Source organism: Bactrocera dorsalis, chromosome 4 (genome assembly GCF_023373825.1).
Source record: "Bactrocera dorsalis isolate Fly_Bdor chromosome 4, ASM2337382v1, whole genome shotgun sequence".
Lineage (NCBI taxonomy): Eukaryota > Metazoa > Arthropoda > Insecta > Diptera > Tephritidae > Bactrocera > Bactrocera dorsalis.
Window position 1 is genome coordinate 67,319,791 of NC_064306.1, and position 16,518 is coordinate 67,336,308.

The 16,518-nt window shown below is 34.5% G+C and overlaps 1 protein-coding gene across 2 annotated transcripts in view; it reads left to right on the forward strand.

The window, feature by feature from the left end:
• Positions 1 to 8,945: 8,945 nt before the first annotated feature.
• Positions 8,946 to 16,518, forward strand: part of LOC105233319 (protein lozenge) — a 44,882-nt gene continuing 37,309 nt past the window's right edge. The window contains exons 1-2 of one of the 2 annotated variants that reach the window (XM_049455078.1): positions 9,127 to 9,885; positions 13,840 to 14,788. In XM_049455078.1, coding sequence (XP_049311035.1) covers positions 14,317 to 14,788 — 472 coding nt within the window. In that variant the 5' untranslated portion in view covers positions 9,127 to 9,885; positions 13,840 to 14,316. Of the gene's footprint in view, positions 14,789 to 16,518 lie in introns of both variants that reach the window. The other variant, XM_049455079.1, reaches the window with a different exon arrangement.

Below are 16,518 nucleotides of genomic sequence, written 5' to 3' on the forward strand. Positions count from 1 at the left end.
AGCCATATACATATATACTATATACATATGTACATATGTATATATGTATGTGTGTACATATACATTGCATGTGCTTTATTAAATCAGAGCTTATATTTGGACTTCGCTTAGGGTTTGATCAAAACGTATTTAGTTGATAATACTAAACAAGCGAAATACCCTCTAGGAAAATTCCGTCATGCGTTAAGGGGGGATACCTCTAGTACCGTCAAAAAAGATAATTTTTCCACTTTTATTATGGGAGAAAGAAAACCGATCACATCCGAATTTTTGCATATATAGTAAGAGGTATTATTGAACTGCAAAATAAAAATTATTTTATGTCAAAAAAAAAGTGGCAGAATATCAACGATCCCGTAAATTGACATATTTTGCGGCCGTCAACTTCCTGACTAGGATTCTTGAAAATGAAAAAAGTATTTTTTTTTAAATCAAGAAGCTTTTATCAAGTACATAGTTGGGGGTTTTTGAGAATTTCGAAAAATTGGATATTGTAAAAATTGTTTTTCGACATCAAAATAGTTAAACTACTGTCAAAATGAAACTTTTCTCAGAAAAACGCTCTATCACTTGAGTATGAAATTATCTATAAAATACACTTTAGTTAATTTAATAATTCGCTCGGAATTTGGACGGCGAATAAAAAAGTTTCGAGGAAACGAGCCTCAAAGTTTTGGTACCTCCATGACCTACAGGTGCATGAAGTGCAGTAGTTCTGGGACCTATTGCTTCGAAAATTTTCGGAGTATACCAATGAAACTTCGGGACTATATATATTTGAATAGTTTTTGAAATAATTAGAGCGAAAAAAATTTCAACTTTTTGAAAATTCTAGAGGTAATTCCTCCCTTAAGCACACAGCTAAAAACGATCAACATTTTTGGTAACTTTTGATAATTTTTCGACATTTTAGGGCATTTTCCGGACGACATCTTCTAGGAATTTTTTTTTGCATTTTAGGTGACAGTATAGTCTTTCATATATCGACTTCAAAAGATTTGCTTTGTTTGGAATAATTTCATTTGGAAAGCAATATGGTTAGTACATTCCACTTTTGGGGAAAAAAGTAGTACATACTGCCACTGGTTTATGGAACAGTGTCGCATTTGCCAATTTGAATTATTAATAATGAGTTTCGCACAATTTAATTATCAATTGTTTTATTAACAATTAATGCCTCACTAGGCTGCCTCACTTTCCTGCTCATCTACACTTGCACAGTTTCTCTCATGCCGATTAGCGAAATATACATCGACAAACTTGTACATACATATATGGTTTATATAGATAAAGAGTTCTCAGTGCGGATATTTGTATGAGCTTGCATGCTTCGGTATTGTTGTTAGTAGTATCACATACCTTTTCCGGTTGAAGTCGAGTAATTTTTATCAAACAATTTATTTTCCCACAGAACTAAATCGCAAATTACGTTGCAACAAAAAAGTATTAAATATTAAACAATGCTAAACGCAGAAGCAGATATCAAAATTATACATATAGTTTATGGTATCATGTTCTAAGAACTTAAATTTTTTTAGGAAGTTTGATGAAACACAACGGAACAACGCAAGACAGATACATATGTATGTATATTATAAAACAAGTAAGGAACGGCTAAGTCACGGAAACATCTCAAGATGTAAAACGTTAACCAGGGGATCGGAGTCCAAACATTTTTTTGAAAGCTTATACTTACTCATATACTGACCCACATATTCATCAAAAGATTTGTAAGAAAAACGAAAGTCATTATAGTATGTAGTATATGGGAGTTGTGGTAGTATTGACCCGATCTTATCTACCACATTAACTATTACCATATCACATACTAAAAAAAGTTCCCAGTGTTTCATTAAGGTACCTCATGTACAATCACCAATCATATGGAGCAAAGTCTGCCGGATGTTCGAAAATCTTGATATTAGTTACAGGTCAAGTTTTCGCCCAATTCTTTCAATCTTAGGCACAAATGTAGTCTGTTATGAGTAAAACACGCTTTGTAATTTTCATTGAGTTAACTCACTTATTGGCCGATATATGCAGCATAAAGTCGCCGGAAGTTCGAAGATCTTTTTACTGTACATATTAGGTATATGTGGGCTCAAGGAAGTATAGAGTCGATTCAACCCATTTTTGTTACACAAAAATACTATTATCAGTTAAAGATACGCTCTTAATTTAACCGATATTTTTCGGCCTGAAATTTGACGAGGGAAAACCAAGAATCTTCAGCCGACAACAGGGTCACATTGTACATTTCTCTGTTGAACGCGATCGGCGAAGATTTGATGACGCGCTTTTCTACAAAAGTATGGATTTCAACTGAATTTACTGCTTCCAAAAAAAGTATGTGTTTTTGAAAACCAAAGAAATTGAAATTCCTATTGACTGTTTGATACATAGATAGATTCAAAGGTGAACTTGATCCTAGTGATAGCCATTGGGGACAGAAGCAAAAGTCAAAAGACAACGTTGAAGAAGTGCGATATAATTCATAGATGTCTTCGCATATTCTGCACACTTCCTGTGACGAATGCGAGCTCTGAGCGCTCTTTTTCGACACTTCGATGCATGAAAACGTTGCTGAGGACGAACATTCTTCATCGAAGTCACTGAAGAAGTAGTTCTCGAAAGATTCTCAAAACCTGGCCCACATCGTTTTTTTTTTTTGTGAAATGTTAGCTATTCAATACACGTACTACTACAGTATTATACATTGCAATAAAGCATGTCACCCGCACATCTACGCTTTATAATGTGGGTTTTTTTTTTCAATTTACTAGGATTTGATATTAGAAGTTCTATTTGAAATCTATTTCTGGTTCCGTCCCTGTTATTACACAGAAAAAAGTAATTACAGTTTGTTTTTGTAGCACGTCGCGCGTCACTCCCCATTTCGCGTTGAGTACATATCATAGTGTTCCTAACCATGAATTGTGTTTTTTATACCCTGAATAAGGTATATTATGTTTCCCCCGTTGTTTGTAACAACCAAAAGAAAACGTCAGAGAATCTTTAAAGTTTATACGATAAAATAATGATCAGCGTGATGAACTGAGTCGATTAAAGCATGACCATCAGCGAACTAGCCCGTTAGATATCAATTTGCACACGACCTTTTCTCCCCAAGAAGCTGCTTAGTTGTCGGAGCCGTCGATATCGAACCATTATAGCATATAGCTGACATGCAAACTGATCGATCGAAATGAAGAGTTTATATGGAAATTTTTTTCATTTGACAAGGTATCCTCACGAAATGCGGCATGGATTTTATCTAAGGCAATAATGCATTATCAAAAGAAATTGTTCGAATTTGATCACTATAGGATATATTTGCCATATACATATATTGACCTCATAAAATTTATACATAGAGGTCATTGACCTCATAATGTAAACAAAGGGGTCAGTGACGTCATAAAATTAAAAAAAAAGGACCCCGAAGTACACAAGGCTTGCTGTCTTGGCTCAATATAAGTAAAGGTTGCGAGCTTGGATAAATGTCAATAACCTGATAATAGTCATAATGAGGTCATTGGCCTCATAAAATGCAAACCTAAGTGTAAATGTTAAGGTTGTTAACTTGACTAAAAGTAAATGAAAGGATCCTTAAACCCACAAAATGTAAAAAAGTGTAACTGACCCATTAGAGTCTAAACCAAGTTGCACACGCTCTTTCTTTGCCGAAGAATTGGTCATTACTTGGAACCGTTGATATCGGGCCCCAATATGATATAGCTGCCATCCATATTGATCAGTTACAATCAAGTTCTTGTATGTACTTTTTTAATTCATGAGATAACTTCGCGAAATTTCGCATGGATTATTGCCCAAGGCAACACTACAATCTTCGAAGTATTTGTTCAGATTGGACCACTATAGCATAAACATATGTAAGTAGCTTCCATACAAACTGTTCGATCAATATTAAGATAAAGATCTTGTTATACCCTTTTATGCTATAAGAAATTCCCCTCTGAAGGGTATTAGAGCTTCTGTGCAGCTGAAGTTGAGATTTTTTCTGGTTTTCATCAAATTGATACCGGTTAAGTTCTATCATTTATAACTTCTTTCCAGACCTAAAATTTTAAAACCTTTTGTATTTGCTAAATTTAATACAAGCTTTAACATTTGCGCTCTACACTCTCGATTTCCGATTTTTGTATTGCTTCGAAAACTCCACTCAATTAGCAGCAAAGTTTGACATGTTCCAATAGTGATAAAAAAAAATTCACTTTCAGCGAACATATTTACCGTACATGATCAAATAGTACGAACCCAGAAGTAAAATAATACCACAAACAAAATAGCTTTGTTAAAAAATTTAATATTTTGTCCTGAAATCTTGATTCTTTCATACCTTCTGCGCATAGTAATATTTGCATATTCTCGTCTACTATTGCACAAAAGCTGAAATGACAGTAAAGATTTTTACTTACCATACTTTGTCCCATTCAATAGTAAAAACGTTAATTAACCGCAAAAGTCTGTGCGAGTAATGAAAATTAATCCATCCTTTGAAAAATGGGCGCACCGAACGCGTATATGTGCATATACATATTTGTACACACTCGTAAGTATTTATCTACGTAAGAGCGTATATACATAAGTATGTACTATTTACTGAAAGTTAAAGGAGAGTGGAACTGAAAATTGGTAATAAACGGCAGGAGCGAGTAAATGCTCTTCAATGGTGAAGCTGAGAAGTGAATTTTTACTGTATGACACATACATATGTACATACAAATGGACATGTGTATATACCTACGTACATAAGTATTAAACTTTTTAAGGTTATGTTGAAAGTTAAAGTTTCAAATACTGTATATAAATATACTATGTATATTAGGGTGATTCAAAAAAATTTTTTTTTTTTTCAATTGGTACTCGGAAAAATAGGTTCCTAGACACCTCTAAGAAAGCCTCTCCAAATATGAGATTTTAATTGTAACGGGAAGGTCCTCCGCCTAACGGTTTTCTATTTTTTCTTATTATCAGATAGAAAAATTTATATCTCGCTTCCAACTACTTGAAAAAATATCTTGTTAATTAGGTTTTGTAGGAAATTGAATGCTCTAAAATATGGTCTCTTATGATTTTTTTGTAAACCCAACCGTTTAAAAGATATTAACAGTTAAAATTTGATGATTTTTGGGAAAATTTTTATTTCTTAATAATTTTATAACTCAATGAAAAAAAATTATTACGAATAGGTTTTTGGAGAGGCTAACTTAGAGGTGCTTAGGAACCTATTTTTCAGAGTACCCAAACGAAAAAAAAAAATTTATTTTTTTTTTGATCCACCCTAATATGCACTGATTTTTGACGATGAATATCTCGTAAACGCTTAACTTTATCGAAAAATTACCGTAGACCATTTTTATAGAGCAGTAAATTTCCAACAAAACTATGTGTTTCATCATTCATAATAATTTTTTTTTATTGAGTTATAAAATTAATAAGAAATAAAGAATTTTTCCAAAAATAGTCAAATTTCAACCGTTAATATCTTTCAAACGGTTGGGTTTACGAAAAAATCATAAGAGACCATATTTTAGAGCATTCAATTTCCTACAAAACCTAATTAACAAGATATTTTTTCAAGTAGATGGAAGCGAGATATAAATTTTTCTATTTGATAATAAGAAAAAATAGAAATACGTTAGGAGGAGGAACTTCCAGTTACTATTAAAATCTCATATTTGGAGAGGTTTTCTTAGAGGTGTCTAGGAACCTATTTTTGCGAGTACCAATTGAAAAAAAAAAAAAAAAAAAAATTTTGAATCACCCTAATGTATATGTATATGTATGTATATTAATACAATATTTACGCAGCATGGAATCAATATTTTAAGAACGTTCAGTATTTTTTACACAGTGATAAGAAATATTATATATATTTTTCAGTATAAAATTTTAAAACTTATATATATTATTTTTTTATCATTAATTACAGTTCTTTGTAAAAATAAGTTTATTAATTATAAATATAAAATTACGAATAAGTTTAGAAAAGATGCCTAAACAGTTGGAATTTCTGGTCTTTCTTTTAAATTTCTGCTAAAAACATTTCTTAAAAAAAAGATATTTCATTGGTCATTATTTTGAAAACTGAAAACACTTAACTACTATCTTTAACACTCTAAGCCTCGATTTCTTATATACATATGTAAAAGTATATGTAAATATTCCAAAATTCGTCTATTCTCAGTTTCAATGAAACTCATTAGATATCTCAATACCTAAATATCTTGCTAACCGATTTTAATGCAATACTTACTAACTAACAAGATAATTTGTATTTTGTCAAATATATTTTTTTAAGTCTTTGCTAGAAAAGTTGCTCTAAAAATGGCATAAAAAGTGATTATCTAAAGCAGGAATACTCACGCCGTAGCTCACTTTCCTCACTTTGGCTGCTAACAACATCATGGTGGCTGTGGGCTTTACATAGTATTTATTTAATAAAATTATAAATGGGGTAGCCTTGTCTACGCCAGTAAAAAAAAGGAAAATATAATTTTGATGGCAGTGTTATTTTTCACTCCGAAAACTTTGTTGTTGTAATTTTTCTTGGGGAGAAAAGAACGTGTCTAAAATTTCAGATTTCAAAATCTGAGGGTCTACAGTGAAATTCCCCATTACGGACAGTACTTAAAACCGGACACCTCCCATAACCGGACAAATTTCATTAACACAATGCTTTCATTAATATTCTCATACAAAACTAATTCCAGTAACTGGACATGAGACGTTTCAATGACGGGACCCGGACACCATTTGCGTAATATTTTATTCAAATTATCTCTGATAAACGGAGATTTCATAAAACGTGTAAAAATAATTGTGTACAACTTATAGTTCCCGCTATTTTTTTAATGCTAAAGGGGTCATCTTAAAAAAAAAATTTCTTTTGTTGGCATTTTCTGTTCCCTTATACCCTTAGAATTAATGTAGAAACACACCTTACCATTGGAAGATTTCGAAAAAGGCCCAAAAATAATAATACCGCTCGACGTTCGGAGCGCTCGGAATGCACACCTCAAACTTCAAACGCGTTTTTCTCAAAACACACTTTTTTAAACTGGCGGACATGATTCCGGTCGAACTACTCAACCGATTTGCTTAATTTTTTTTTTGATGTTCAGAAAATGTCTGGCTATTGTCCCTACTAGATTCATATTTTTTTATATGACAAAATTTACGTAAAAAAACATGGGGAAAAATTAAAAAAAAAATTTAATTAATTTTTTATTAATCAACATTTTTTCATGATTCTAGTAGGGACGATAACCATTCACGTATTATACTTTTTAAGAATAAATTGGGTTTTTGTGTTTCAGATGATCCAAACATGAGAAATCGTGTCCGCCAGTGAAAAAACGCATCTCATTCACCCAGTCATTTCTCCGACAGATGTCATCAAAAAATTCCGTTTATACACTCCACGATATATCAACGGAAACTTATGCGATAACTGTCATTATTTATCTTCTGGCAGTAATTCGCTTGCACTTATTAGTTCAGTATGTATAAATAAAGTTCTGAGTTGTACTTGTATCTTCTGACTCTAAGAATAAATTTTAAACCCAAGTTTTTCGCCCACCCCATATGTCGACAGCTTCCATAGCCGGACAAAAACACTGCCACGTTGGGTTATGTGGAATTTCATTGTATTTAATAACCAATGCGAGGCACTATAGTCACGAGCATAAATCGATCAAGACTGAAAAATATCAGCAGTTTCTGGCTAATAACGAAATGGCTGAAAATAAAATAAAGTATACATTTAATATCTTTTGTGCTATATACATAGTAAAGACATTCCACATATGATGTCAAAAATATTTAAAACAAATGAGAACGACTTAGAAATAATTGACAACGAGATTAAAATCTATACCATCAAGGAAAACTGTAAAGGTATTAACGTTTTATTTTTAACTATACTATTTTAAGTTAAAACTCTTAAATTGTCTGTGAATATACATACATAAATTTTTTAAGGATTATAATCAAAAAAATATTAAGACACATCTTTAAGAACAAATTTACAAGGCATATGTCTACTTATTAATTATATTAATTTTCCACGGACCTTACGCCTTATGTCAAAATGCCAAGTGAACAATAAAGAAATTAATATAAAATTACAAAAACACAAGTCTTTACTTATAGGCATATCCACGAATGTGCAAAAACTGGTTTATTCTTCAATCAACAATCTGCGCGCAAGAGACGCAGCAACAAAAATCACATAAAAAGTAATGAGCGGGTACAAAGCGAACTTATTTATGCATAAACGTGCTTACATACAAATGTACACTTTGTTGCGCCCCACATAAATTTCCACACTTATGCTCACAGCCAGTTGTTGTTATAATTCCTGTATGCGCTGCTGTATGTGTGTGTAAGCGAGTGTGCGTGCTGCAGGCCCAACCTTTTTCATTTATTCATTGGCACGCAAGCACAGCCTGGAAAACAACAAACCACTATATAATAAAAACTCACACTCCACATCATGTACGAACATAACTATGCATGAACAAATAAACATTGCAACCAACAAGGCACTGCGCTTTCAAACATATGGAGTGGTACTTACTCTTATATACACGAGGGCAACCAATCAGCGTGCGCGAGAACTTTAAATACCAACTACACACAATGATGCGGCAATTGAAGCGAACAGCAAAAAAACACAATAAGACTTCTCGCTGTAATACTTCGCATGCACTCTCACCGAATAACAACAAGTAAAAGTCGGTGCGATAAGAGAAGCGCGTCGCTGATTGGCGGATATGCTGATAGGCCATACAGTAAAGTGAATACAGAGAGCAAACAAAAGGAAGTTATATGTGTACGACGGCGCATAAAAGCAACGGCAATTTGTTTGTTTGGAGAGCATGCAATACACTGAGCATAAAGCCGGTTGGAGGCAGTGTGTGTGCGTTGGCTTATTGAGCGGCTCCAAATACTTTGTATTTCAAATAGCTGAATTCGCTCAAAATGCAAAAGGCGCGCACCTTGTGCTCTCAAGCGGGTAAAGCATTATTTCGAACGCAATTTTCTTGAAAGAAAAAATAAAATTTACATTTTATGCATTGTAGAAAAAAATAAATAAATAAAAGAAGACAATTTTTCTTATCAAATAGAAAAATAAATGAAAATTTGCAAACCTCAATCGTGTTTGCAATAAAAAGTGGTCTTCCGATTGCTTGCTGGTTGTTGCTGTTACTGCGCGTTCTGGACTTCCCACTCGGTGCGTGTGTGCTTGTGTGAGTGCGTTCGTTTTTTACTTGTGTGTATATGATATTCGCATGCAGGTTAGTTGCTTTTGCCGCTGCCACGCTGCCGCTGGCTCACTGTAGCTGCTGGGTTAGCCCACTGCTGGTGGTCACGGCAAGTGCCAGTATCAATTTTGTTCGGTTCATAAAAGCATCGCAGTAGCAACGGTTTTATAGTATGACGCAGACCAGTGGTCGTTGAGAGCAAAATTCAAATACAGTTTTACTATAAACGCGCGTAGATGAGTAAGCCGCAGTAGTAAATTCAAATAAATGAAAAAAAAAAAACAAAAAACGCGCGCTGAAAAACCAATAATATTATAAAAAAATAAATAAAAGCAAAAAAATTCAAGAAAAAAATACAAAATATGAGTTAGTGATCTGAGTAATAAGAGATAGTAAAAAATAAAAAATAAAATTTAAAAACAAATAAAAAATAAATAAAATTTACAAACAAATAATTTTATTACTTCAATGTGACGTCTGAAACACAAAGTGAAACTTTTGCTGAAACTTATATACGCAAGCATACTTTAAATGCGAAAAAATGCAGTCAAATAAATATTTGTGAAAATCATCAAAATTTCGCCCGAAAACGGTTTGTGAAAATTAATGTAAAAAAAGTAAATTATGCAGTTTTATTGTTGTTGCTGTTGTATTGTGTCGTATGCAAGTATGTGTGTGTGTATACATGTACATATCTTAATATCAACAGCATAGCTGTAATAATGTGCTATTTCTAATTAATAAATTAAATCAATAATTAAATATAATTACATCTAACCATTTACACACCTTTTATAAGTAAACGTCTACGCGGAAACTTATGAAATGTTACTCTGTGCTTATCTACTTAAGTAAACGTTGTTGTGAAATGTGTATAGTACATATTTGCTTAGTCGTTTTCCGTTGAAAAAAATTCCAACTTCTTTCGTAAAAATAAACAGCAACTTAGCGGAAAAGTTCACTGATTGATTTGCATCAATGTTTTTGATTTTGACGAAATGCTCAAATTTAATTAGCGCTAATTAACGACAACTCCAAATGACTTGGCGCCAAGCGAATATTGTGATTTTGTGTGTTTTTTTTTCAATAATGACACATTACGTATGTAAATATGTATGTGAATGTATTTACATACATATGTACATACATATATGGCTATGAAAAATGTTTGTAAGCTAAAAATAACTCAGGATTGTTTTGTAAAATGAAATAAAGTACATTATATTATGATATTATTTTTATTAGTTGATAGATACTTCGTTAAAACACTTAACTGTGAACATACTTTTTGCTGTACATCAGTAGTGGATGTAAATTTTGTTTCAAAACAGCTGATTTAATTATATTACATAACAAATTTTGTATTTTATGCGACGATATGTTTGTCCTTGCGATCTACCGAATAATTTTGGCTTTCGTAAACATTTTTAAATAATTATTAAGGAATGGTCATATACTTTGGTATTAGGGGAATAGGGAAGTTTGGGATTTCCAAAAAATCTACAATTTTTGTGATGTAAACTTTAGGACGCTAAAAATATTATAAATTGAAAATCATATTTCCCTCGTCCACTCTACTGTAGCGTCGAAGCCATTTTTTCAGAATTACATTTTTCAAATCGGCCACCGTTGGTATTCGAAAACTATTCCATGTATGCGCTTGAAAATTTAAATGACTATTCACTTCTTTTATAAAAATTTCTGATACATAAAAATTAAAGCATTTTTTGCCAATCGAAAAACTTGTATGGCATAATAAAAAAATCATCTATAATTTTTAAATACACATACATATACATATGTGCAAACATATAGCCTAAAAGAGAGAAATTTGATTTTTTTCTTTCTCCAAGAATAAAACGCCCAAATTAGGCCTCTTTTGATGCCTCTAGACTGGTATAACCTCATAATCATAATTAGGAGAGACCTTTATCATTTATAGTTATTATAGCTTTGTAGTTTGGTTATCGGTATTATTAGTACGCGATTTAGCTTAAATTATATGAACATGGATATAGTTAACCGACCATATTTTTTCTCGCAAAGAACTGGCATATTTCAAAAGACGAAGTATTCCGTGTTTTCGATCTTCAGGTTTCGGTCAGTTAGTGAACGTCTTTTGTGTATTTAATTTTATTGACGGATAATATTTCGAATATCATACATACATATGTAACTGCTCTTGATTCCGTGTGAGAGTAACAAGGAGCGGTAGTTTGGAGTGAATTTTGATATCATGCACAGGGTATAGGTATTTGGAGGACAAACAAGTAGAATCATAATCATCATAGAGTCTTACATTAAAAATAATAAATGTTTAAAAGAACTAATAGAAAAAATTGTTACAACTTTGTAGCGCACCCTTTATTGTCTACTACAGATGCACATCTTCTAAGCATAGACTGAGTTAGGCGACGGCAAGTGTTCTATGGAACAGAATGCCCGACCCTTTGAACCTTTTCCAGAGTTCCACATGGAACACCTGGTTTAAATCAATCTTTTCCTTAACGATTTTACAAAAATTTGCGATTGGATTCAGATCTGGTGATTGTGCTGATGAAGCCTTAATATCAACGCCTTGGTCTGAAACCATTTTTTTAAATTAATTTCGCAAAAATAATTAATAGAAAATTCTATTCAGCATTTGGGTTGTTTTACAAACTGTCGTCGTTTGCTGAGCATTGGCACCTTTTGGGTCAATCTGCCAAAGAGATTTTTTTACACAAATCGTCTTCTTATCGCTTTTGAAGATATTTGTGCACCTAATTCTCGTAGAATGCTTGCAGCGGACTTAAGGGTTTAAAAAAAATTGTTTTTTATTGTCTTATTAAACACCACTAGAATATTGTTCTAAATTCAAGTTGATCCGAGTAATAGTTTCGAAGATACATCCTTGTCTTTAAACGCGTTATTCTCGAAAGTGTGTTTTTGAAGCCGGTTGGCCAGATTTCTCGAGAACTACTCAACCGATCTTCATGGAATTTTACACAGGCCTTTGAGATATAATTCTGAAAAACTTGGACGAAGGCTTTTTTTCGATTACAACTATTTGAAAAAAAATGTCTCGAAATTTTCAGTTTTTTGAAAAAATGTCTGCCAAAAATCCAATTCTCAGCTTTTTTTCTTCGTCCAGTTCTAAGTTAAGGTTTTAACTAAAACACGTATTTTTTCGCTTTAGATGATCTTGTAAGGTGTTATGCTGACGTATTTTTCTCCGAGGGGACACCGAAAATGGTGACACAATGGCCGAGTTTAAAATAATTTTTCCGAAAAATTTCAGAGTTTCTTTGTTAATTGTGGTTGTTTTTTACCAGAGGAAACCCATGGAAACCCAATCTTGAAATATTTTGATTGGCTTCCGCAGTCTTAATGATCGGCCGTCACATATTTTCGGAGTTTTTAAGGGACTAAACACAAATTTTCGCGACTTATACAATATGTTGACATCTTCACGTTATTTATTTTCAAATAAATTTTTTTTAGATCGAACTGCTATAGCATTTGCTCCCGTATAAACTGAGTTAAAGTTCTTTTACCTTATAAGAAATGCATCTGTGAAGGACATGGCTTTGTTGCAGCCGTTGTTAACGGTTTTTTCTGGTTTAAATATTATTTTTTATTTACAGATCGAAAATACCATTCATATTCGCCATACAGCGCCGTGACTTTTCAGTATCATATGAAATCCCTTCGATTTTCTTTTTGATTACTATCAGTAGAGTATGCATACTTTAGTTAAAAGCGATTAACTATGACGGTACTCTAAGTAGTGAGTTTAGACGAAGAGAGCTGCTCTCTTTAACTCAATTGCCTTGGCCAAAAATCAGTGAACATCAATATTTACAAATCGAGTTCACAAAAAAAAAAAAAACAGAAATCAAGCTTAAAATCAAAACACACATTCACACCTTCGTTTCAGCAAGCTTTTTAGCTCGTTGTCTTTTTCTGAGAACTCGTTAAAGCCCGCGCATCAGCGCAAGAAATAAAGTCATACACGCCGGCGCAGCTGTTTCAGCGCGTCTTTCGCGATATCGGTGCGCTACCGCCTTCACCGGAGAGGGTGACTCACCTGACAATGCGTGCTAAAGTATTCCGTAAGCTGCGGCGCAACGAAGTAATAGCCGAGACAAGTGTACGTCACACTGACGGCGTAAGACTGCGGAGCGCCGCTGTCTTGTTTCAAAATTACGAAATTGAGTGAGAAGAGATTGAATTGTATTAATTTATGTTAATTTGTCGACGCTTTTTGCTTAATCATTTATTAACTAAGCTGCTAATATGTCATATGCACATACAAGTGCTGATGCTCATATATATGAGTATGGATGAATGTGTGTGTATGCAAATCACTTTGAGCAATTAAAAATCAGTGATCAATTCAAAATTTCCGGTAGAGTATGGGATTTTCCAATTTTTTCGGAAGCTACGATGATACATTTGCGCGTCACAATCACGCTACGCTATAATATAACAACAACAGCAATAAAACTGTAACGATTTGTGTTAAATTTCCCAATGCTCATATAAACCGGATTATAAATTTCAGTGTTTGGATAAAAAAAATCTATTTAAATGACAAAGGCAGAGCTTGTGCTGCCAGACGGTTTTAGTCAAAAGTTTACAGAAAGTTACAACGTCGAAGCAAACGCAAGTCAAAGTGAAAAGAAAACCGTTAGAAAACGCATGTGAAAACACACGCTGCATGCGCGCATCCCAGTGGAGTACAACAATTTCTTGACTTATTTGGTTCTAAAAATCCGCAAAGCTGAAGATAAAAACTACGCCCAGTAATCCCTCCGCCGCCGCCGCTGCCGCCCTCGCTTCGAATAACAGTGCGCCATTACAACAACATACGGGAAGAGTTCATAACGGTGCAGATAGCTATCACCTACCGACGCAGACGCAGCCACCGTCGCTGGCTGTACCCAACAACACCAACGTGGCTGCCGTTGGTTGTCTTCGGTCCATTTCTTCTGCCACCGTTTATCCGAACGCCGCCAAAATTGCTCCTTACCAAAGACGCATGCATTTGCCGAGCGCATCGGCTGCGGTCTACAGCGGCGGCTCAACGTCTGGCGGACTCGTCGGCCTCGGCAGTGGAGGTGGCGGTGGCGGCGGCGTTGCTGGCGTCGGCATTGGCATTGGTGTTGGTATCGACGACGCCGTCGGACATAATGTGTGCAGTCTGATTGGCAATGGCGCCGCCGCTATGGCCACATCGTGTACCTCGCCAATGCGTTGGTGTGAAGGCGCCTCAGTGCCGCAACCGTTACCACCCAGTAATGCGAGCATAGGCAGTAGTTCACCGATTGGTGGCGCTAGCAATGGCACGGTGCATAGTAGTAATAGTAATACGAATAGTAGCAGTAATAATAATAATAATGCTAATAACAATAACAATCACAGTAGTGGTGGCAACAATGTTGGCTGTCAGGATCTGTGGTGGACGGAGCGTATGGTGGAGATGGCACACGAGAAGTTTCCCAACGAATTAGGTGAGTAGTGAAGTTAGTTTGAAATTATTAAATTTGTATAGTAATTTCTTCAAAAGTCTTGGACCAAGTTCCAAATTATATGGTATATACCATCTGATCAAATTTGACCCAGACTACAAAAAACAACATTTACACCTATTTTAAAACAAATCTCGGGGCTGGTATGATTTTCAGTACTTTCAGCGAATTAATTTTAATGACTTCATTAAATTCATGATGTATTGCCGAAGCGGGTAAACGAAAATCTGGGGAATACAATGGCCAAGCGACCACTCTGTTTTCAGTTTTGGTCCAAAAATCAGTCATCATCATGCAAGAATGTGTCAGCCCATTATCGTGAATCTTTGAACTTTCTGCCTACAAAACCGGCTGACGATTCAAAACGGCCAAGTAGTATTCCTTAACGACGGTCTGATCCGCAGCTACGATGTTAGTCATTTTTTTCCGACCTCTACTCGACATCGCTTTTGCAAAATGATTGTAAAAAGTTGCTAGATAAACTTTTGGCGTCGTAAGCATACAGCTTCCTAAAAGGACACGTGTCTGAACACTCGGAAATCCTCATACACTTTGACTTCATACCGAGTCACTTGTAACATGGAGTCGCCAAACTGAACTCTGGGGGAATCCTTCTGTGCTCATATTACCGGCAAGGGAGTTGTGGGTGGTAAAAAGCCGTTGGAAGAGAGGGGCAGTAAGCTTCTTTACGGATGGCTCAAAGTTTGGGTTGAAAGTTGTTGGAGGAGTTTCCGATAAGAGCTTTCTATCAACTCCAGTTTCAGACTGCCTAACTATTGCAGTGTTTTTCAAGCTAAGGTTTCAGCCATTAAGGTAGCAGTAGATTTACTGCTCCGGAGCAGTCACCCCATAACCGCTATCAGTAGAATGATAGCGGGTCGGTGCTCCGTGTCCTCTTGGGTTCTACTACTAACCACCAACGGAACTTGCGCTGTTGTAAAATCTTTTTGTATCAAGATCGGTCGCAAGGGATCTAGTGATATCTTGGGCCTCTCCCTAGTTGTGGTGGTTTTAACAGGTCGTTGCCGTCTATATTGTAAGGCTGGGAATCTTTCCAGACTCCATCTGCAGAAGCTGTGTGGAATATAACGAGGAATAGAACGAGGTTCTTCTTTTCTATGGCTTCAAAAAGATCTATATATAGTAGTCCGCGTGCGATCTTTCTATATCAGCCGTCTAACCTAACCTAACTCTCTATGGATAATATATAAGTTTAATATGAATCTTGATAGTCTGACGTTTATCCTTAACAAATCTCCATCTACATTTTTTTTACTTCTTAAACAAGCACAAAGATCCATCTTGTGCTTCTATGGTCTGCATTTGAAGAAACTTCCGTCCCTACATAGAATTGCCGGAAATATTATATCTATCGTACAAGGACTTTATTTTCCACGATATCTTCCGCATTACTATGATGTCCTCACTATTTTCAGCTTATTTGGCTCAAAATTATTATATTTGTTTTTTATTAAACTCGCAACTTAATATTGCCAAAATCAAAAGTTGTGCAATTATGTATCATAAATTCAAAACAAATGTCGAATAAATCTTATAAAAATTACATTTGTAACTAATTATTGATTAAAATGACGCTCAAAAACTAGTGAACTTCGAAATTCTTTCAAATTTTTGCACGCGCTTCGAATTATTTAAAAAATAACGGATTTTGTACCTTTCACTCAATAAAAAAAATTCGTTTCGATATTTAG